This window comes from Larus michahellis, chromosome 1 (assembly GCF_964199755.1).
Source record: "Larus michahellis chromosome 1, bLarMic1.1, whole genome shotgun sequence".
In the NCBI taxonomy this organism is placed as follows: domain Eukaryota; kingdom Metazoa; phylum Chordata; class Aves; order Charadriiformes; family Laridae; genus Larus; species Larus michahellis.
In genome coordinates, this window is record NC_133896.1 from 216,906,538 (window position 1) to 216,928,905 (window position 22,368).

General features: G+C 52.1%; 1 protein-coding gene across 3 annotated transcripts in view; it reads left to right on the top strand.

The window, feature by feature from the left end:
- Positions 1 to 22,368, top strand: part of CAPN5 (calpain 5) — a 64,841-nt gene that overhangs the window by 12,873 nt on the left and 29,600 nt on the right. For all 3 annotated transcript variants that reach the window (XM_074572325.1, XM_074572324.1, XM_074572326.1), the window contains exon 2: positions 7,745 to 7,921. In XM_074572325.1, the coding sequence (XP_074428426.1) occupies positions 7,760 to 7,921 (162 nt within the window). In that variant the 5' untranslated portion in view covers positions 7,745 to 7,759. The remainder of the gene's footprint in view (positions 1 to 7,744; positions 7,922 to 22,368) is intronic.

The window sequence follows — 22,368 nt, forward strand, 5'->3', positions numbered from 1 at the left end:
TATTAACCAGGGTCACGGTTGGCGTGCTGGGGCGCGGAGGGTTAGCCAAGCGATGGCTGTCTCCAGGGGCTGGGCATTGGCACAGCCCATTAATTCACCTTTCAAGTGCTTGTCCTGCAACCTCTGCTGATCTACAGGGGATTTTAACCCTGCTGTGGCCTGGGGGACAAGCCTCGTGTAACGCGTGTCTGCCACAATCAGGTTGGCTCAGAGCTTGACCAGCACCTGGGGATGAGCTGGTGGGTACCCAAAACTGAGCTCCTCTGCTCTCCCCAAACCATGAGTGGGCTGGGATGAGCTGGACCCAGTGGTGAATATCTTCAGCTCCTCTCTGCTTCCCTCGGCCGAGGGTGGCTGCCTGGGGGCATGTTATAGCCTTCCTCTTCCCAGTCCTTTTTGGTCTGTCCTTCTGCCATCTCCTTTTACTGCTTGTCCATCCCTGTCCCTGCTAGTCCCACATCTCTCCAGCCTCCTGCATTGGTTGGTCTGGTGGGGGATGCTGCCACCAGCTTTGCTTTGAGCTTCTTACTCCTGCCTGTGCCAGGATGCCTTCAGACATATGTCCTGGTCCAATCTGACCTTACCACCTCCGTTGAGCAGAAGGGCCGGTCTGGCTGGTGCCACAAACGCATTTTGTGTGCAACGCTCTTGCCAGGCAGAGCTTGCCGCCAACGCGGGGTTATGAGGGTGTTTACAGTGCAGGGCTGCCCTTTCTTCCTGCTGCTCCAACATCTACCCTGTTTGCAAAGGGTGACTCATATCTGCAAGGAATGAGGAACTCCCCACGCCAAAGGCTTGCCTGTGTGAGCTATCCAAGCGAAAGGGAGCTCCTGGATATCCTGCAGGAGATGGCATCCAGGGATGCCCAGACCCTCCCGTTAACCCCAGCCTTCCCAGGAAAATCAAATTTGGATGCTGCACCTCCATGCAAGCCTTCTGGCCCGCAACGTCTCTCCCTGCCGCCGTCTTGTTGCCGTTAAGCAATGAAGGAGCGATGTTCTGGAGGAAAAAAAAAAAAAAAAAAAAAAAAACAACAGAGGAAATAAGCAAGCATGATAAAAATCGCTGTGCACTGCAGGAAACAGCCTCCAAATGTGACTTCTTATCTTCGGTTGATTTTGTGCGGATGTTGCCAGCCAGGCTGGCTTTGGCGATAGGGAGTCACTTGCAGTAGCTTTCTGCTAGGATGAGTGACCCTGGCCCCTTCCCTGGCTGTGCTGCAAATGCACTTTTTAATGAAAGATTACATTTTTCTTGAGGTTTTTGCAGTGATAGCCAGCTGTTAGGCAGCGCCTGCCTCTGTTGGTCTCAGAGTGCTTTGCAGAAAGGACCAGGATCCCTGCAGATGGAGAGTGATGCTTTTTCCCACTCCATCGAGGAGGAGGAGGTACCATCGGGGAGCGTTTGCCATACTTACGTGCTTGCAAAAAGCCATACGGATGGAGTGGGTTTACTCACTCAGAACAAACAGCCCTTAACCCATCAGGATTTATCTGAGACTTAAGTCCGCTCCATCTACACTGAGATTTTGAAGGGGGACGGCTTATCCCCATGTGCACGCACGCAAGGTTAACCCTCTGGCTGATAGGGGCAGTGTTCAGGTATCCGCGTTCAGACCCCAGCTGTGCTGCAGCAAACCACTGACAAAAATCAGAGCTTGGTATAAATATAATGAAGAACAAAAATGGTTGTTTCACCTTTAGCAGAGTGGAGTTTTTAGCTCTTAGATGAGAATGGAGATACCACCGTATGAAGGGAAGAGATAAAGGGATGTTCATCTCCGATTCTTCAGCAGCTTTGTTTCACCAAGTAACCACTGTAAATGCTCAGTAATTTGCATTTTGGCTAAAGCAGCTGCTCTGGAAAGACATCCAGCTCAGCTCAGAAACATCTGGAGGTGAACTACCTATGACTTCCCATAGGAATTAGCTCCCCTGGTTAACCGCAGTCCACTGGAGAAGATATGATGTCTTGTTTTCTAATTTTCATCAGTGTGGCTTCACCTTCCAGTCCTTGCGGACGTTGCTAATGCAGGATGCTGTGTGATGCTGCTGGCTTTGGGCCATACCACTTCGAGTCCAAAGCCAAGCTACAGTAGGTGCACAGCTGGGAGCAGGAAAGGGCTCTGGGAATGCAGCTGTGGACCATGTGCTGCTGGTCCCGATGGCCTTTCAACGCGTCTGTCACTTTGTAGCCCGTGACTTGAGGCTTTTTTGTTCATAGAGGTGTTGGCTAAGAGGTGTGGAGCACTTATCTCGCGTTCAGTGTAGAGAGTGTAGACAGTTCAACTTTGCCTTCCCTGGGTTGTGGAGGAAAGGTGTATAACACTGTCCTTGTGTCGGCAGCATTTCCTCTGCTGAGCTGGACTTTTGTGTTGGCAGGTGAAAGGGCAACCCCAGCGTTGTCCCATGTCTGTCAATAGAAACACCCAAGGAAGCCAGAAAAAATGATCTAAATAACATTTTTAGAAAGAGCCTGGCTGCTCTGAACACCCTGCTGCTGGGCTGCAGTGCTGTGGGTTGCCCCGGTAAGACTGCACCTGGTTGGGGATTGGGCAACCACGTACAGTCATAGAATCGCCTAGGTTGGAAGGGACCTTTCAGATCATCAAGTCCAACCATCAACCTAACACTGCCAAAACCACCGCTAACCCATGTCCCTCAGCACCACGTCTGCCCGGCTTTTAAATACCTCCAGGGATGGCAATTCAACCCCTTCCCTGGGCAGCCTGTTCCAATGCTTGATAAAACTTTTGGTGAAGAAATTTTTCCTAATATCCATCCTAAACCTCCCCTGGTGCAACTTGAGGCCGTTTCCTCTTCTCCCATCGCCTGTTACTTGGGAGAAGAGACCGACCACCACACGCCTGGCTCCTGCTTCATCTTCTCCTTGGCCGATCCTATGCCTTTGCAATGTGATATCGAAGATGCCGCCTGTTTAGTGAGGACAGAGCTGGAGAACACAGGCCAGCAGATCCTGTCCTCTAAGAACAAAGTGTTTCGTCTAACCTAGAGACAGACAGCTGTAGGATCTACAAGCAAGGAGCCCTTTACTCCTGGCCGGGGTGCAGCCTTGCGATAACGCAAGCGTGGTGAGCCCGTGCCAACCAGCCGTGGTACGGGAGCCTCCGAGCTGGAAGGGAAGGCAAGGAAGCCATTTGTGGGGGAGGAAGGAAGAGCCTTTCAGCAAGCATTTGGACCTGGCCAAGGCAAGCACTTTCAATCCTTCTCCCATTGCAGCACTCGGAGCTGCGATTGTTACCAGCTGGCAGGAGCTGGAACGCCTGGACGATGGGATGCGATGCTGGAGGTGAAAAGGGGGAGTCCACAACGCCCCTGAGTCATACATCTGGCTCCGTCCTCCAACAAAATAGTTTCCTCTTTAACTCCTTCGTGGCTGGAGTGAGGTTGGGCTCAGACGACTGTTTCCGAAAATTCAGCTCTGCTAAGAGTTGTGAGTGCCGATTCCCCTCCCTGCTCACACGCGCACACGCACATGCGAGCGTGGGGTTGTTAATTGGGACCAGGCATGAAAACGCCCAGTTCTTGTGCTCCTGGAGCGTTCTAGCTTGGTGCAAGAAGGCAAAGAGTAATTAGGCAGCCCTTGAGCATTTTAATAAGGCAGATCTGAAGTTCAGCCTGGTAAGCGTGAAACGCCGCAAATTAGAGAGAGTAATGAATTTTAACGCTGCCCTAAGAATTTTAATTATTTTGCAAGTTGTTTGTTTGGGTTTTTTTAAAAAAAAATGATCCCAAGCAGTATCCCTTCTCGTTCTGCTTGACATTTCCTTTGCAGCTCAAATCCGTCTCCACCCTCTCATGTGGGAGCAGCCCCGCAGCGAGGACAGATGGCTGCCGAGGTGACAGTCACCGTGGGGTGGGATAGCAGGGCAAGGACTTGACCCTTTTCCCCCAGGCAAATTTGGGCAGCAGAAAGGCTGGAGCTCATCTGCCGAGAAGGCTGCGGTCCTGTTCTCACAGGGATGGACGTTGCCCAGGGCATCTTGTGGAAGTCGGCGTTGCAAGGGTCGCTGGAAAACACAGTTTCAAGCCGTTGTTTTAGAGCTGCCCCGGGAGGAGCAGTAATTTTATGAATGAGCAGCCAAGTGCCAGCCTTTGGCCATGGGACAGGGCGCGTAACGGCGTCCAGCATCTCCTGCGTCAAGCCCATAACTCCAGCCTTAACTCGAGCGTGGCTTTTAGAAAGGCACTGGACCTCCCTCCCCTCCTCTCCAGGCTCTCTTCCTAAATCTCCCTGGTTCTTTCTGCACAATCCCGCCGTGGAAATGTCCTTTCCTGTTTGTCAGCCCAGCTCATGCACCAGTCCAAGCAATTCTTGCGTCCCAGTTAACAGCAGCATCCTTCTCCCTCAGGCTGTTCTGTTCGGGCAGAAGGCGGCTGCCAACCATCCTTTCGCAGCACTGCTGCTTTGCCCGTGTCTCTGTAGCAGTGAGTGTTGTCACTGCCAAAGTCCCGCCTGACGGTCAATCAAAGAAGCTCATTCACTGCCGAGATGTCCCCAGGGAGGTTGAGGACATCTTCCATGTCCTTTACCCCCTTCCTCTGCTGGAGATCCATTGGCTAGCTCGTTCCCTGGCCCTCTTAGCTGGGTGGATGCGTGTTTTGACTGCTGGGCGCATTCCCTGCCTGCCCATTGAGGCTGGCGGCTTTTCTACAAGGGACACATCTGGTGTGTTATTCAGGTTTGGATATCAAGTCATTTATTTTTAAGGCTTTTCTGAGGGAAGGTGATGCACTTGGGTCTCTTTGTAGCATCTGGGAACGGGTCCTGACGCCAAGGAGAAAAATCCGTGAGCATCTCTAGAAGCCGTTTATACCACAGCACCTCAGTGCATTGCTGAGCTGCCTTCAAAGGCTCCTGTGTGAATAAATACTTTTTTAACTGGTCCCATACAGGAAAGGTCCCAGCAGGTCATGCAGCACACTGAAGGCAGAGCTGTTCTCCCCATCTTTGGCCTGCAAACTAAGACGTTATAGAATCGTAGAGTGGTTTGGGTTGGAAGGGAGCTTTAAATTTCACCTAGTCCTGCAGTGAGCAGGGATGGTTTTATAGTTATGAACTATAAAATCTCAAATCCACAATCCTGGAGGATCAGCGCTGAATGCTTATTTTGTTCTTCCCCCACATCGGGGACATGGGAGTAGAGAGGCATCGGGGCAGTTGGGTTCTTGGCCAATGGTCTCCTCGTGTGGGATGCATCTACCTCTTGCCCCAGTCCATCCTATGCAGTCCACCCAGGGTGGTGCCTCTCTTGCAGTTCAGATTGTGTTTAATTAAGGGCCTGATTGCCCCTTTGCATTCACTGTGTCTGAGGGTGTGAGTCTGGGACACGCTAGGTGATTTGGAGAAAGGTGGCTGGCTGGCACAAAGCACCCCACAAGCTGCTTTAGCAACTGATCCTCAGCAGCAGAGACCTGTGGAGCAGCCAACGGAGGGGGTTATTTTGGGTTCACTTAAGCTCTGAGTGATGAGTACTTGTGCTGCTAATCAGGCTGATAAATACCATCAATTAAAACCTGTGCTCTGCTCTTCTGCTTTGCAGAAGTGAAGTGTTTTCATCCCGAGGAGAGGAGAGGAGAGGAGAGGAGAGGAGAGGAGAGGAGAGGAGAGGAGAGGAGAGGAGAGGAGAGGAGAGGAGAGGAGAGGAGAGGAGAGGAGAGGAGAGGAGAGGAGAGGAGAGGAGAGGAGAGGAGAGGAGAGGAGAGGAGAGGAGAGGAGAGGAGAGGAGAGGAGAGGAGAGGAGAGGAGAGGAGAGGAGAGGAGAGGAGAGGAGAGGAGAGGAGAGGAGAGGAGAGGAGAGGAGAGGAGAGGAGAGGAGAGGAGAGGAGAGGAGAGGAGAGGAGAGGAGAGGAGAGGAGAGGAGAGGAGAGGAGAGGAGAGGAGAGGAGAGGAGAGGAGAGGAGAGGAGAGGAGAGGAGAGGAGAGGAGAGGAGAGGAGAGGAGAGGAGAGGAGAGGAGAGGAGAGGAGAGGAGAGGAGAGGAGAGGAGAGGAGAGGAGAGGAGAGGAGAGGAGAGGAGAGGAGAGGAGAGGAGAGGAGAGGAGAGGAGAGGAGAGGAGAGGAGAGGAGAGGAGAGGAGAGGAGAGGAGAGGAGAGGAGAGGAGAGGAGAGGAGAGGAGAGGAGAGGAGAGGAGAGGAGAGGAGAGGAGAGGAGAGGAGAGGAGAGGAGAGGAGAGGAGAGGAGAGGAGAGGAGAGGAGAGGAGAGGAGAGGAGAGGAGAGGAGAGGAGAGGAGAGGAGAGGAGAGGAGAGGAGAGGAGAGGAGAGGAGGCTGGCTGGGAGGGTGATGCTCTCGGGATGTTGCTCTGATCCTCACAGGCACTGGTTTAGCCCTCAAACACCTACTTCCCTTCAGCTAATCCTAGCGATTCATTAACAAGGGATCTGACACCGCTCCTAAATTCATGCCCAACTGTAAGCGATCACATAATCCCTGGGATTTGGGATGTTCACAGATTAGCTGCTTCCAATTAGCAACTTCCTTGTCCCACCACGTGTGTTGATACCACAATAATGGTTTCTATATGTCTCACGGGGAGCAATGAGTTAAGTCAGCTTGCTGGACGCGTCTGCCCGCTGGATGGGGCACCCTTCATTTTCCCATGGGTGGGTTGGGATTATGTGGCACATAAAACCCCATTTCTTTAGGAAACCAGACTAGGTGTTTCCAGACGAGGATCACTAATGGTCAGCATTTTGAAAAGGGCATCCCATTTTGGTGAGAGAGAAGGATTGTACCTGGCTGTTATAAGTAAATATAGGGAAACTTTAGGGATGTAGCTTTGGAAGAAGGTCTGTGACTTAGTAAAGGGGAACAATGTAGAGCACCCCCTTCCCTTGTGCCTGCTGTGGAACCAAGGTGACTTGACCTGCAGGGTGGAGGGATGAGGACCCAACCAAAGCGGGTGGTACCCAGCGACCAAAGGGCAGGGGTGATGGAGCGGTGATGGAGGGGTGCTGCTCTCTCTCTGGGGGGCATTTGGGCAGCCGTTTCCTGCTGTCTTCTGGTTTGCTAAATTCACTTCTCTGCCCTGGAAGCTAGACGCTTGTCAAAACAGAATAATTAATCCAGAAACACGTGGCGCTCTGCCAGGAGGCCTTTTTTTAATTAAAACCAGATCTGATAAAGTCTACTGAGAAACTGGCGTCTCTGATGAAATCGTGAAATGCATGACTGTAACTTGGGGCTGCACGGTGGGGGTGCTCTGGGTTAGGACTCAGCCCCCATAAAACCTGCCCACACCCAGCTTGCAGGGGATGTCTTCTCCTCCTTTGCCTACAAAGGCTGTGTTTTTCCTAAATGAGTTACAGACTCACTAAAAAGCAGGACATCAGTTATGGTCTCCTGCTGTTCCTGTTTTGGTGGTGTTTGGGCAGCCCTGGGAGAAATGGGAGACCCACGTCCAGGGGATCTGCAAGGTATGCCTGAGCTTTGAGGAGTCATCCATCTCTCCTCGTTCGGATGCAGGATTTTCCCTGCCTGTTTAAATTGGTGATGGAGCACACTTGATACCTCCTGGAGTGAGCCAGAAGTGCTTCATGGGACTAGAAATGTGGAGTCTACCAATGTAGGACTGTCAGATCTGGGGGAAGGCAGAGACAGAGGCTGGGTGGTTGTCTTCAGCCATGATGTCTTGGTCCTACCACCCAGATGCTGTGGAGGAGGATTGGATGTCCCTGGCCAGACCCTGCACCATCTCACTCCCATTCTCCTTGTCCTCCCAGGGCCGGTAGGGAAGGATGTTTTCCTCAGTGAAGCCATACGAGAACCAGCGCTACGCCTCCCTGAAGAAGGAGTGTCAGAGGCGGAAGCAGCTCTTTGAGGACCCGCTTTTCCCTGCCAACGATGACTCGCTCTTCTACAAGTCAAGGATCCAGGGTATCCAATGGAAGCGGCCGAAAGTAAGTGCACCTGTCCCCTTGCACCTCGACACCGCTTTACGCCATCTCTGCTCTCGGGCATCCCCAAAAATGCACAGCACATCCTTTACCAAGGGCACCACGCCCCAGCCAACATCTCCCCTCCCCAGCAGGGTTTATTTGCCTGGGCTTGGCATCATGAGCTTCTGGGATGCCAGGGAGACCGGCTGCACCCAGGTCCAGGCTATTCTGCCCCCACTGAGGTCCAGGAGCAAAGAAGGCTTTGCTGTGACTCAGTTTCCCCATGCATAAAACAGAGAGAAAGTTTGCAGCCAGGTTGATGTTGGATGCTCTTGTTAAGTCTGGTGGGTCCCGTAGGGCAAAGGGTTATCTCTGAATACTCTTGGTGGTGCATTTGGAAACGGAAAAGATGATAAGGTGAGGTGGTTTTGGGGTCTTTGGGAGGTAGGTGGTCTAACCCGTCCTTCCTGTCCTGTGCAAAACCCGTGTCCTCAGCATGTTCTCTGCAAAAAACACTCTGCATGTCCTCCATACTGCTGTGTCTGTCATGGAGGCAGGTTGTGGGAGGCTGGGGGGTAACGTTGCCTGTCCCCAGAGCTGTCTGTCCCCCCTCTGCTGCCCAAAAGATGCACATTAGGGCCTGAGGGCACTATGTCTTGGGGAGTTTTTGTGCCCTGGTATGGCCATCTGCTTGGGGCTGACCATGAGGCCGTTTCTGTGGCTGCCATGAAATACAAGGCGTCCCAGGGAGCAACGATAATTGCGATGTGTGGAGAGGCAATATCACAGCATCTAACACACCTGGGTTCTCCTTCCTTGCCTGCGGGGAGGAGCAGCTCTCACTGCCCAGCCCGTGCTGTTTGGCACGCAGCTTGGTGGCGTTTCAGGGTGGCAGAATCGCCTGAGCTGCCGTTGTCCTCCTCGCCCCCGCCGACAGCCCAGAAAATCAGCTGGCCTTTCGCAAAACAGTGCTGTGTCTGTCTGGGTGAGGGCAGTCCTGGGAGGGGTGGACAAAAAGGCTTTGTGTGAAGGGAGGGATGGAGCTGAACTGGCTCTTTCTTTGTGGCAGGAGGGGCTGAGGCCACCAGCATCCCACCGGGCCCCTCGTGGGAGGAGGGCTCGCTTCCCTCTGCTCTGCTTTGGGCTCTTCCACACCAGCTCTGCCTGGACATGGGGTTTGTGCGAGGTTCTGCCTGTGTTTTAGCTTACTCCCCTTGTCTGCTGGGGCGGAAAGACGCTCTGTGCACAGCTGCCTTCTGAAGACAGGGCCCGCCATGGTTTGCTCTCATTGTGGAGGACACCATGAACACAGCTTGCACATCCCATTCGCATAGCAGATGGGTGATGCCTGAGACTTTCTAAACGGCTTTCTCTGGGACTAAAGGGTAGGGATGTATTTGACACCCCCTTGCTGGCTTGCATTCGGAGACGCGCACATGATTTCAACCCCATGTCTAATGGCAGAGGGTTGGCTCCAGTTGTAGAGGGGCAACTTTGCTCGTCTTCTGCTGAGCATCTACGTCTCAGAGCTTTTCTCCGTCAGCTTTTCTGGCATTCAGCTCACTTGCAGCCCTTGGCGTTCAGGCATGTAGCATCCACTCCTGCTTAGCAAGACATCAAGGTATCATCCTCTTGCTGCCTTGCTCCAGAGAGCACAGCGAGGTCTTTCTAAGAAAGCTTTCTGGACCTCCTGGTCTTCACCTGCAAGGTGGGTATGCTCATCTAGTCCAAGCTGAAGCATGGAGTGAATTCAGTCTCTTTCCAACCAGCCAGCTCTGCAGTTTTATAGAATCACAGAATAGTTTGGGTTGGAAGGGACCTTTAAAGGTAAAGCAATTAACAGAGGATGGTAGAACAGGGGCTTTTTCTGGCATGGGTTGGCATTGGGAATGGATGCTGGAAGTGGGTCCCACATGCAAGCAAGGTTCTGTGCACTTAACCAGAGCTGGAGATGGTCCCTCTTTCACTGCTTCTGTACCAGACAAAGGGAACTTTGCTTCAGTTTTGGCACCAGAGGCAATCCATGCTGAGCAATAGCAGTCTCCTCGATGCTGCAGGCTGGTAGGATCGTCTGATCAGACCCTGTCTAGCTGCCCTGACCGCAAAATTGCCATAAAAAAAGAATTTGAGCTCCCATGGGCCCTGGTTACTGCTGAAGTTTCCAGAGGCCTCTTTCTCTAAAGGTCTTCTCCAGGTTCTTTCCTTTCAGTTCTCCATTTTGGCAAAAGTGAATTGCATGGGGAGGAGAACTGCTTTGTGCCAGCCAGCCAATGCAAAGTGACATTTTTAATTGCTGGACCCAATTCTGCTTGAATTCATACTGGCTGTCTAAGGGAGAAAGCTCAGCAAAAGGTCCCAGCATCTTCTGCAAGAAAGCAAACGCAGTGCATCTGGGCGTTAGGGATCTCGATATGTCTTGCCACTTTGCCGTCTGCCAGTTTGCTGGGAAACACCATTGGTTTCTCCAGTTCGATGCAGTGTTCAGTAGGGTCCAAAATGTCCCTGAGGTTCAAATCAACGGCTTGTGTAATAATTGCACGGAACAGTTATTAAGCATCTTCTTTCTATTAGAACCAGCAAATCTCTCCTTAGGCGATCACATTTTGTTCTTGTTTAGAAAAAAACAAACAGAGTGATACTCCCAACTTCTGGCAAGTGCTGTCTGGGGGAATTCCTGACCCAGAAATGGTGTCTGCCAGTCCCGGGGACACTGTCTGCGGGGGGGGATGGTGTGTACACACCTCTGTTATCTCTCAGGGCCATGGCCATGGTTTGTTTTGGAGAGTTTCAGCTGAAACCGTGTGATAAAATGCCAGAGCTCATCATGCCTCCAGCCTTGCTGTGAGAGCAGAGCGAGCGGAGAGTGGAAATAAAAGGCATCAGCTATTAAAAACAACTGTTTGCTTTCTCAGAAAGGTTGTCGCTTACGGTCTATGCAGAGAAGTGATACATAGGAGCTAACTTTTTCAGCCAAAGCACCGGTATGTGAAAAGTAACTGTAGTGAACTCACGGGGGTGGTGGGAATGAGCTTTGGCAGAGGCAAGATCCCATTCCCTTATATTTACAGGCACTAAAACAGATCTAAACAGCCCATGGAATCACAGAGTGGTTTGGGTTGGAAGGGACCTTAAGATCATCCAGTTCCAACCCCCTGCCCTGGGCAGGGACACCTCCCACCAGACCAGGTTGCTCCAAGCCCCGTCCAGCCTGGCCTTGAACCCCTCCAGGGATGGGGCAGCCACAGCTTCTCTGGGCAACCTGGGCCAGGGGCTCACCACCCTCACAGCAAAGAATGTCTTCCTTAGATCTAGTCTAAATCTCCCCTCTTTTAGTTTGAAGCCATTTCCCCTTGTCCTATTGCTACAGGCCCTGCTAAAAAGTCCCTCTCCAGATTTCTTGTAGCCCCCCCCCCGAGGGACTGGAAGGGGCTCCAAGGTCTCCCCGGAGCCTTCTCTCCTCCAGGCTGAACCCCCCCAGCTCTCTCAGCCTGTCCTCCCAGCAGAGGGGCTCCAGCCCTCCCAGCATCTCCGGGGCCTCCTCTGGCCCCGCTCCAGCAGCTCCGTGTCTCTCCTGTGCTGAGGCCCCAGAGCTGGAGGCAGCACTGCAGGGGGGTCTCCCCCGAGCGGAGCAGAGGGGCAGAATCCCCCCCCTCGCCCTGCTGCCCACGCTGCTGGGGATGCAGCCCAGGCTGCGGGGGGGTTCCTGGGCTGCCAGCGCACATTGCTCTCTGTGTGTGTCTGCATCTCTTCCTTCCCAACCAGGACCTGCCCTCATCCTTTCTGCTCCTCCACGTGCTCCCAAAGCCTGAGGTTGCTTTGGCAAAAACTAAAAAAAAAAAAGCAATCTCTGCAGTGCTCTCCCTCTTGCTTGAGGTTTTGCTGGGCAGGGGGGGGAAGACAAAGCTGAAGGGCTTTGCTGGAACAGCTCATGAATAACCCTTCCCACGTCAGGCTATTTTGCTTCAGCTTCCTCCCGCATCTGGCGTTGCAGCGTTTCCTGAACCGGGCTCAGCCTTATTCTTTCCAGCGGGGTGTCCTCCCTCCCTCCGTCCCTGCTTTCCCCTGGCCTCGAGCCCTGCTCTGGGTGCCAGATCTTTGCAGCGGGAGCAGCTGTTTGAGCCCTCTCATCAGGCTTTGGCTTCGGTGGTTGTTTGCCGGACATCTTCGTCGTGCGGCACAGCGAAGCCAGGAAGCTAATTGCTGGAGCGTACGGGAGGGAGGGAAGCCATAGCATCAGCCTGAGCTGGAAAGGGGGTCCCAGAGATCTTTGTTTTAGTGCATCCACTTAAAAATGAGACTGGCTGCTCCTTGCTGAGCCAAAGCAGGTTTTGGAGCTGGATAGGGGAGCATCAGTGTCTCTTTCTGGCAGCTCCACTTGGCTATTGTATTACAAATTAAACCTGGTGGTTTTGGGTTAAGCCCAAATCCCAGTACCCTGCTTGAGTCTCCTTCTCCCTCATGCTCTGCCTGCTACCATATGAAGGCGAGGGAGATCTCTGTCTTCGGGCAAATAGTATCACCCACAGAGAAAATCTTAGCCTGATCCTCTAGATCTGGGTTTTGCCCTCCCTGTTTGAATCATAGAATCACAGAATGGTTCGAGTTGGAAGGCACCTTAAAGACCATCCAGTTCCACCCCCCTGCCCTGGGCAGGGACACCTCCCACCAGACCAGGCTGCTCCATGCCGCGTCCAACCTGGCCTTGAACCCCTCCAGGGATGGGGCAGCCACAGCTTCTCTGGGCAGCCTGGGCCAGGGGCTCACCGTCCTCACAGCAAAGAATTTCTGCCCAAGATCTCAGCTCAATCTCCCCTCTTCCAGTTTAAAACCCTTCCCCCTCGTCCCATGGCTCCCCTCCCTCATCCAGAGTCCCTCCCCAGCTTTCCTGGAGCCCCTTGAGGGACTGGAAGGGGCTCCAAGTTCTCCGTGGAGCCTTCTCTTCTCCAGGCTGAACCCCCCCAACTCTCTCAGCCTGTCCTCCCAGCAGAGGGGCTCCAGCCCTCCCAGCATCTTCGTTTGAGGCAGGAATGCTGGCAGGGCGGTGTGGGAGCGGGAATTTTTGTCTGTTGATTGGTGAGCTGGTCTGGGCTTTTGGGAGCTAGGTAAATGGTGAAGGGTGCTACTGAGAAGAAGGGAAGGGGATGGGACGGGTGAGATACAGGCTGGGAGGCAAAAGTAAAGGGGGGATCTGGAACACTTGGCTGTTTATCCCCTGGGAAAAAAACAGTGATGGCCCAGGGTGGAAGAGGCTCAGCTACCCTGTGGGAAAACAGTTCGTCTCTTCTAATCATCACTGTCACAAACTGTCTTATCGGGTACAGGCCACTTCCAGTGACGCCATGGGATTGGTACTGGGTTAAAGTAGGGTCGTTAGTACCCCTGGCCCTTAGCAAAGGCTTGCTTTCTCTCTGCAGCAAGGAGGTTCAGGTCCAGTCCACCAAGCGATGACCTGCTGCTGAGACTGGTCACCAGCCAGGACAATATGGGCATCTTCTATGCTCCTGTGGGAGGCAAAAGGAGCCTGGTTGGGAGGCTTAGGCCATAGATGTGATGTCGCGCCACGTGAACTACATGCTGTGGTCCTTCAGCTCTTCCCAGGGAGCAAGGTTGAGCCTGGAGAAGGTTTTTTCCTCCCTGTCCTGGGAGGCAGAGTGGGCTGCTGTGAGCTGAGTGTTTCCGCGTCCACAACAGTGTGTTGCAGGACTTTGCAGACCCCATGGTCTTCTCTACGATGCAGAGCGGTTGAGACAGGAGATCCCAAAGATGCTCGGAGGGGACCAGGTGGCAACTCAGTGCTGAGCTGCACCAAAGGTGGTGTAACGAGAAACTGTGACGAAGCACGAGGGTTTCCAAGCAGGCTGTTGTCACAGTGACTGGGTGGCTCAAGGTGACATGCAACGATGGTTGAACCTGAGCTGCGCCTCTGCACTGTGAGTTCAAGCCCAGCTGATTGCAACCACCAGAGAAACTCTCTTGGATGAAGTCTTACACCCTCCTGTCTCCAGGGGAAGAGTTTTGCCCTCCAACCCTGTTTCTCAGTATTTTTATATCTCTCCGGCATTCGCTTGCAAGCACCGAGTTCCCGCTGTGGGAATTGTCAAGGGAGGTTGTCACTGATTAAACAGCATAAAGGTAGATTCTTGCTAAATGGCAATATTATTTTATCTAGATGAAGGCAATGTCATTTGGAGGGGAGAGTCAGAGTAACTTTGGGGGGAGACAGAGGGGCCGGGTGTTTTGGGAAGGGTTGTGAGAAGCGGGAGGTCTTAGTGCAGTAGGGCCGTGGCATTTTCAGCCCTACCATGGCACCGGGGAGAGGTGCTCTCATTCACAGCCCTGTGGGTTTTGTTTTTTTTTTCCAGCCAGACAAGAGGAATCCTGTTTTAGAAACTGAGAAAATACCATTTTTCAGTAACCACTTCCCTGTCGGCCTGATGCACGTCTAGCCTGATTTGTGTACATTGTCCATTATATCCGTTGTCTCCTGAATTCGGTGCTATTGTGTTTGGAAGATGAAGAGATGTTGCAGGATGGGAGAGCATCTCTCAGATCCCCTTTTTCCCTGAGTTATTAAGCACTTAGCTCCTTTCTCATGCTGAGTGAGGGTTATACAATCAATCCCCGCGGGGTTTTCCTGGAAGGGGAAAGGAGTCAATGAACTAATTCACTAAAAGCAGGACCGGCACTTGCCTGCCCGCAAGTTTCTGCATTAAAAGGTCTTTTCCCCAGTGTATAGCACAGGCTGGGAAGCTGGCAAAAACACAAGGGTGAAGATAATGGGGAAGACAGAGGTTACGTTCTTGCAGTTCTTTGCTCTGAGAGTTCCCCCAAAGCAGGCATGCGTGGAAGCAATTAAAATGGTAACGGTCATTGGGAGCAATAACCTTCTGGTGCCCCACCTGGACCTACTTCTGCCAGAAATACTAACCTCTGGCACCTGCGCTCCAGGGATGTCTTTGCTCAGCTTTTTGCAGCTTTGTGGCCTGTCTCGCTCAGTTTTGGTCCCACCGGGAGGATGCTCGTGGTTAGCACTGATGCCGTGGCTCCTCTGTGCTGCTGGATGGACTGAGGGACCGTCTCCTCCCAGCGGAGTCTTTCATCTGTCTGTGATCCATCGCGGGAGTCGGAGTCCTTCCAGACCTTTGTGCTTCTCAGCTTGGGAATTTATGAGCCGCTCGCCTGTTAATTTATCTGTCGTTTTCTGTAAAGTCTGGAGCTGATTGCCAGTCTGGTCGCTCCTTGCCAGGGAAGGATTTGGTCACCATTTAATGCAGTCTCTGAATTGACCTTGTTTTTATATATTTAAACCATTAACAGGCTCCCCCCACCCACCCCCGATCCCTTCCCTTCAAGGGTGGACAGGATAATTTTTGTGATTATTTATGCTTATTTTAAAAGGTCTCTCCTCTCATTGCTTATGTTCCAGCAGATCTCACCACATCTTCCCAGGGCCACGGCCCCGTGGTGCCAGGCAAACACGCTCTCCCCCTTTGCCCCAACGAGGATGGGGGTGATAAGCTGCCTGGCGTGAGTATGGCTCACTGCAGCCCTTTGATAAGGAATTAGCCAGCCAGCCTGCTCTGTCCTCAGCGTCGGAAGGACACAGCCTTAAATGCAAAACCAACAGTAAAATCAGTGGATTAGATTCATTGCCTGCTTCTTAATGCAACCGCGCATCGGTGTCTAGAAATTATTTTATCGGTAACGGGGGAGAGCATAATGATAGCAGAGGGTGTCGCAGAATGCAGCCCATGGCGCCCTCCGCCCTCCGTGGCTGGGAATGGTGCAAATCCTCCCGGATTTGGCTCTGGGATGCTGGAGGGGCACATTCAGCCTGCGGAGCAGATAGATAGTGAGCTAGTTATACCCTGCATCAGCTCAGGCTTTTAATCTTGGTGCGAGCTGGGAGGTGCTGTATCGCCTGTGAGCTTGAATTTTTGAGCCCTGCGAGAGGATGGGATTTTGGGGTGATTTGCCTGTGTTAAGGGCAGGCTTGGTCCTGCTGGAAGAAATGCCTTTCGCTGAAGCCCTCACAAAGGGCGAAGGCTCGATCAGGCACGGTGCTTCCTCTTGCAGAAGGAAAATTAAACATGAGATGCGGTAATACCGAGGGCCGACCCGCGCTGCTGCAAGACGTGGTTAAAGAAAGAAACAAAGAGGAGGAAGCACTGGTGGGAGGACCACAGCCCCGGACCCACGCTGGCTCTGCAGAAAAGGAGCCGTTGCCTTGGTCTGGCGAACTCGAAGCCAGAGGAAACCGTTGCTGATTTCTGCGTAACGCGAGGTCACAGCACTTCCTTGAATTAACTCCCTTTTGAAATAAACTTGACCTGCTTCCTCTAAGCACCATCCAATTTTATTTTTCCAGGGGAGGAAAATCCACTGTGACTCTGAATCACTTGCTCTAAAGACCAGTCTAAAGACCTCAGGTTTTGCATTTTTAATTTTTTGGCGTGGCTTGACTTACCTTCAGCTTACACCCCTTGGGTCTTGTGTGCACACTCGCTTCCTTCTACATTTCTGTGTCCTTTAAATATTATGATAACTCTGTAATGCATATGCAATTGGGGCCAACGGATACCTATACCTGTAAAGAAGCAGATATAAACCCTCTCTCCATCATCTTTCCTTCTTGCCTCGCTCTGCAGAGCCTGGACTCCAGTCGAGGAGCATCCATGGGTTGACCGGGGATGCATAAATGCAGCTAGCGTCTGCCTTTGTAAACACCCCAGGGCAAGGGCTTGTCCTTTTCATGCTGCCAAATGACTGACACCGTCTGAATTATTTGTAGGGAGCGTTAAATTCCCTCTTTGTTTTTTAAATAAAAACCCCGACACAATTCGACAGCAAGTGGAATGACACCGTTCTTCCTCTGATATATTTAATTGAACACAGAGAGTGCGTAAATACTGACCCAAAGCCCTGCAAAGGTTCAAAACGTGTTTATGAGGCAAGAGATTTTTGTCCTAAGTGAAGGCACTTGGCCCAATGCCATCATTTAGACCCGTGTGTGCTGAAACACTGTGCAATGGCGGGGATGAATTCCTTGGGATGGTGCTGCCCGTGGCTTGACCATCCCTGGTGGCCATCCGTTCCCAACCTGCGGGCTGTCTCGCCGCCACGTGTGGTTGGAGGGACCTGGTGCTCAGCTCCCTGCTCTGTCCCGGTGGGCAAATCAGTCTTGAACTGGGGCACTCGGGGGATCGGAGGAGAATGAAAAGCACCCTTGAGAAAGGACAAAGCCTTTAGGTGCTGGCAGTGCCCCGGAACAGAGTGCAGGCACTCGGTAGTTGAACTGGCCAGGATCAAGTGGGGTGCCCACTTGTGTCATCTGTTGACCCCTTCACATCCTCATCTGGAGGCTCATCTCTATGAAAACCCACCGATAGGTCCCTTTTAGACTATTCTTCGGCATAGAAAGCTGGGCCAAAAGCAGCACCCCAGGGTGATGCTCTCATGGGATTTTACCAGATGCTCTGGCTTCACCCCCTTTTTGGCCCTGGCTTCTCAGGTGCCCTAAAGGAGATCAGTGCTTCAGCCACTGTTCCCAGTCCCTGTGGGTCAGGGGCAAACTGGCACCACTTCTCCACCCCTTGAGGCTGGTGGTGTGTCAGATATCACAAGAAGAAATCAGGTCAGCAAGGGCGAGCTGAAGCATCTGTCCCCTTCGGGTGACAGCTGGGGCCAGCAGGAGCTCTGCTGACCAACAAGGCAAGAGACTGCAGCTTGGGAGGGGTGACCTGTGTGTTCACGTAGAGATGAAACAAAGCATCCCACATCTTTAATATTTCTGGATCTTTGGGAAGAAACCACCATTCAGTGATGCATTTCTCCCAGTTCCCCTCCAAGAAGGAAAAGGGCAGACAAACCATCTTAATGGAGTGGTCATGGATGGTTAAAGTTTGACTGTGGTCTGATACAAATACCACTGATAGAGTTACGTAAGAATTAATGATGGAAAATGTAAATAGAGTGCTTAATAACTGGAGAAACTGGCTAAAAGTCTAACCATACACATGTTTAGCCCATGTAAACTATGTAGTGAGCTTGTGTGGAGACCCCGTGCTAGCTATTGCTGGGGGAGTTTTTGCATGTTCCTGTCTTGAAGCTGCTGCTGTACCTACATTGTTGTGTCTCTCAGTGAACTGGCAGCAAAATGAGGATGAGTTGAAGGCTTCAAAGTCCCTCCTGGAAGTGCTGCGTATTGCCTGTGTTATCGGGAAAGTTGAACAGGCCAGGAGGAAATCACCACAGGGGAAAGGGATGTTATGGAGGAGAGGTGAAGCTTGCTTGGGTTTGACGGCCCTGTGAACTCTTGCTGTTTCATGACTTGAGCCCGTGGCCTCATGAGAAGACGGTTGTTAAATACAGGCTTCATTCTTTTTAGGGAGACCCCACTTCGAGGTGCCAGCCAGCGCTGGCTAATGCTGGGTGCTCACAGCCAGCCCTGCTGCCAAATTCCACTCCACTTCCTTCTCTTGACAGTGGCAGGAACTCGGCCTTTTCCTGGTGGCTGAAAATTGAATCATTTTCCCTAAATAATCGTTTTCTCCCTTTTTGTCCTTCCTCCCTGTTTGCAGAAGCTCACGAGTCCCCATTTCTAGACAATGGTTTTCTCATAAAGCAGGTTTCTCTGCAAAGCTACACCCAGGGTATGAGTAACCAGAATAGGTGTGGGCTGGAAGTCATTGCTTTAAATGGCTTAAACTTATCATAACCTCTTCATCATCATTGCGTAGTCAGGGATTAATCTGGACAAACCTTATGAGGAACGACTGAGGGAGCTGGGGTTGTTTAGCCTGGAGAAGAGGAGGCTGAGGGGAGACCTTATCACCCTCTACAACTACCTGAAAGGAGGTTGTAGAGAGATGGGGGCTGACCTCTTCTCCCTGGTGACAAGTGATAGGACGAGGGGAAACGGGTTCAAGTTACGTCAGGGGAGGTTTAGATTAGATATTAGGAGACATTTTTTCACTGAAAGGGTTATTAAACATTGGAATAGGCTGCCCAGGGAGGTGGTGGATTCACCATCTCTGGAGGTGTTTAAAAAAAGGGTAGATGGGGCACTGAGGGACACGGTTTAGAAGTGGCTCTTGTCAGGGTAGGCTAAAGGTTGGACTCGATGATCTTAAAGGTCCCTTCCAACCTCAACAATTCTATGATTCTATGATTCTATGGACTGTGGTGGGGTCCAGGTCCTGGTCTTGGATCGAGGTGCTGCTGTGCTATAAATATGATACAATCCCAAACCAAAGGACAGTGTGGCCCAAGGGGGTGTGGGAGGTTTCCCTGTGGAAAAGTAGTGAGGAGGGTTTGATCTGAGATATGCACAGTGGAAGGTGGAGGTGATTTTTCCATTGCAGCTTCAGTTTCTTTCTTTTCCCATCAATAACTTGGCTTTTAGGATAATAAAAGAAAAGAAGGAAGGGAAGGGAAGGGAAGGGAAGGGAAGGGAAGGGAAGGGAAGGGAAGGGAAGGGAAGGGAAGGGAAGGGAAGGGAAGGGAAGGGAAGGGAAGGGAAGGGAAGGGAAGGGAAGGGAAAGGGAAGGAAAAGGAAAGGGAAGGAAAAGGAAAGGGAAGAGAAAAGACAACAAAACCTCTGTGTGATTTAGATTCCTAAATCCTGTTTTAGATGATTGGCTTTCAGTAAGACGCAGGAGTTGGGATTCAGGCAGGGCAGCAGGCATGAGTGCCAAACCTGAATTATGTCACTTGGAGGCAGAAACGATGCAGGTGAGCTCGTGGCCCCATCAGCTGGCTCCAGGATTTCACAATAGTGCGTGGTTTTGTATCATTCCTCCCAAAACACTGTGGTTTCTCACAGCAAGGCTTACTTGAGTAGGTTCCTCCCTTCCCACCACCATGTCCCCACCACCATGTTCTCCAGGGTGGGGACTGATGGCTTAAAACTGGTGCAAGCTGTGGGACATCCTCATGGCTCATGCTGTGGTTCACGGTCCCTCACTTGTTACCAACGTGACTGTGAATCTCCCCAAGAACAAGTTTGGGGCGTGATGCAGAGAGTTTCAAGCCAAAGCAGTTCTTCTGGTTGAGGTTAGAGCCCACAACTGGAAGTGCTGGCACAACTGAGGGAGCAGTGTGCCACGGTGAGAGGACGGGCTTTGGAGGGTGGGTGTATTTTAAACCCATGACGCTGCCAAACCAGGGTTGTCCCTCACCCTGCAAGTCCTTAGCGCCATCCCAAGGGAGCTGGGTCAAGGGAGGTCCTTAGGAGAGCTCAAGGCTGGGATGTGAAGGAGGATGGGGGAGCTTGGGAGAAGGTGGCCAGCAGCACTGCAGTGAATGTGAGAGGTATATCTGTCATAGGGTGTTAAAACAGCTGTGGGAGGTTTTTTTAAAGTTAGAACAGCCATGGAGGTCCTCCACCTCTGGAGCAGCTCCCTAGAGCCCACACCTACAGGTACTAAGATTTAAGGGAAGGACATCCAGCTGGAGCCATCCTTGAAAGCTGCTGCCTTTCCCCAGTGTCTTCTCCTTCGCTTTGTGGACTGTAGTTGTGTGTACTCATAAGGGTCAGGCTGGCTCAGGTGATGCAGCGTGAAAAGGAGCCAGGTGATGTCGTTTCCATAAAGGAGCGATGGCTCGTGTGGTGACCAGACTGCACTGGGGCTTGAAACCAAGAGGGACCACTTCTGCCTCTGGCTGGCGTAACCCGGGGCTCGTCGTCGCACTGCTCTGAGCATCCCACCCCCAGGTTTGTCAGCGAGGTCTGTGAAGACCTTCCTGCTTCAGAGCCGAGTTCTGCTGATCTCAGGGCTGTCGGGATCCAGAGAGTATATTTTTTCTTAGTGGGTCTGCAACCAGACGCATCAAAACAACTCACCGTGGCAGAGGCAACGTGGGGAGGGCTGCATCTGAATGCGTGGAGATGCTGTGGTGGCCTCTGCATCAGTCTCGGCTGGGCGGAGACCGAAGAAGTCCTGGGCTGAGTAATGGTGAGGCTTTCCAAGAGTGCATCCCTGGAGAGTGCGGGCGGGAGGAACGGGAACGGCGGGTCCAAGGTCTCTGCACTTGTTCCAGTCTCCTTCCCATGCTGCCGGGGAGGTGCAGGGTGTTGCGTCTCTCCACCTCTCATTGCTTTCACAGAGACTTCTTTGGTGCCTTTGTACTTTGGATACCGTGAAGATAAAACCACAAAGGGACCTGTTGAGGCTGCTAAACCTGCAAATTGACCTTTAGATCTTGTTTGCCACCGTCCCCCCACCTGCCGCTCTTTCTGGTGCCAAAACAAATGGCAGAGGCCGAGTCATGGGGTTGGTGGGGAGCGTATTTTTTTGATGCCTTCCCTTTACCAGCAAGTCCTGTTTGCTGTGGGTGGAGCGTCCAACGCCCTTTGCGCGGGGTGGGGGCTGATAACCAATACGAATTGTGTGTACGTGGAGATACACTGGGTGGATTAGAATTAGGGATGCCTGACTGGGGCAATACAAACCCCCCAACACAGAGATTTACCGCTTGTGGATATTGCCAACCACGTCGGTGTGTGTGAAGCCGAGGCACCGAGGAAATGATAATCCCTCTGAAAACACACACCTCTAAAGGTGTGTCTAAACTCACCTCGTTTCCTTTCCCTGTGTCACCCCGTGTGCAATTTTTTTTTTAATTTGCCCTTTTTGCAAAATGACATCCCAATGCAGGTACCTACGGCCAGGCAGCGCAGGGACCTTTGTGTCGCCCGTGTCACCCGCGGCGCTTGGACGCCTCTTGCTCTCTTTTGCGAGTGACATTTGAGACGCAGGATCCCTTTGGTTCTCCATTGCCCGGGGGCGGGGGGGAAGCGCTGCCACGCTAATTGATTATCTTGCTGATTTTGTGAGTCTGAGTGCAAGCGTTGCTCCCGAAACAGCCAGGCTCTGCAATGCAATTAGACTGCTCTGCTCCTTGCAAAATCTTGTTAGCGAAAAATGGTCCCGGCGTGCAGCAGATGTTGTAGCTCACATGGTTATTTTTCCCCACTTCGCTTTTTCCCCTCCCCGCAGCTGGCTTGACGTGATCCAGATCCCCAGTGACATCTACAGCTCAGAAATCTGCACCGGGAAACGCTTACAAGACAGTCGCCAAATTAAAAAGCCAATTAGAGGGTGATTTGCTCATTACTACCCTGTGTGGAACGGGACTCGCTGGGGAAGGCGAGGCTGATATTTTCTGGTTTAAATGCATTTGGGAGGAAAATGTGTGTTTTGGAGGTAAGAATACTGAAGGGGAGAGTGGAGGAAAAGCCCACACGCTTTTTGGTGGGAAGCAAAATTACGCCACCAAGTGCAAGATAATTGCACTAATTGGGTCTTTTATTTCCTTAATGGGCTTCAATAGCCCAAAGTCAGAGGGAGCAAACTGGCACAGATCCGTTCTTGGGCTCCCATAAGCCAGATCTGGTACCTCTGCAATCAGCCTCTCATCGAGAGGGACCTCAAAGTCCTCTCCCAGCCCTGGCTCTGATTTCCACC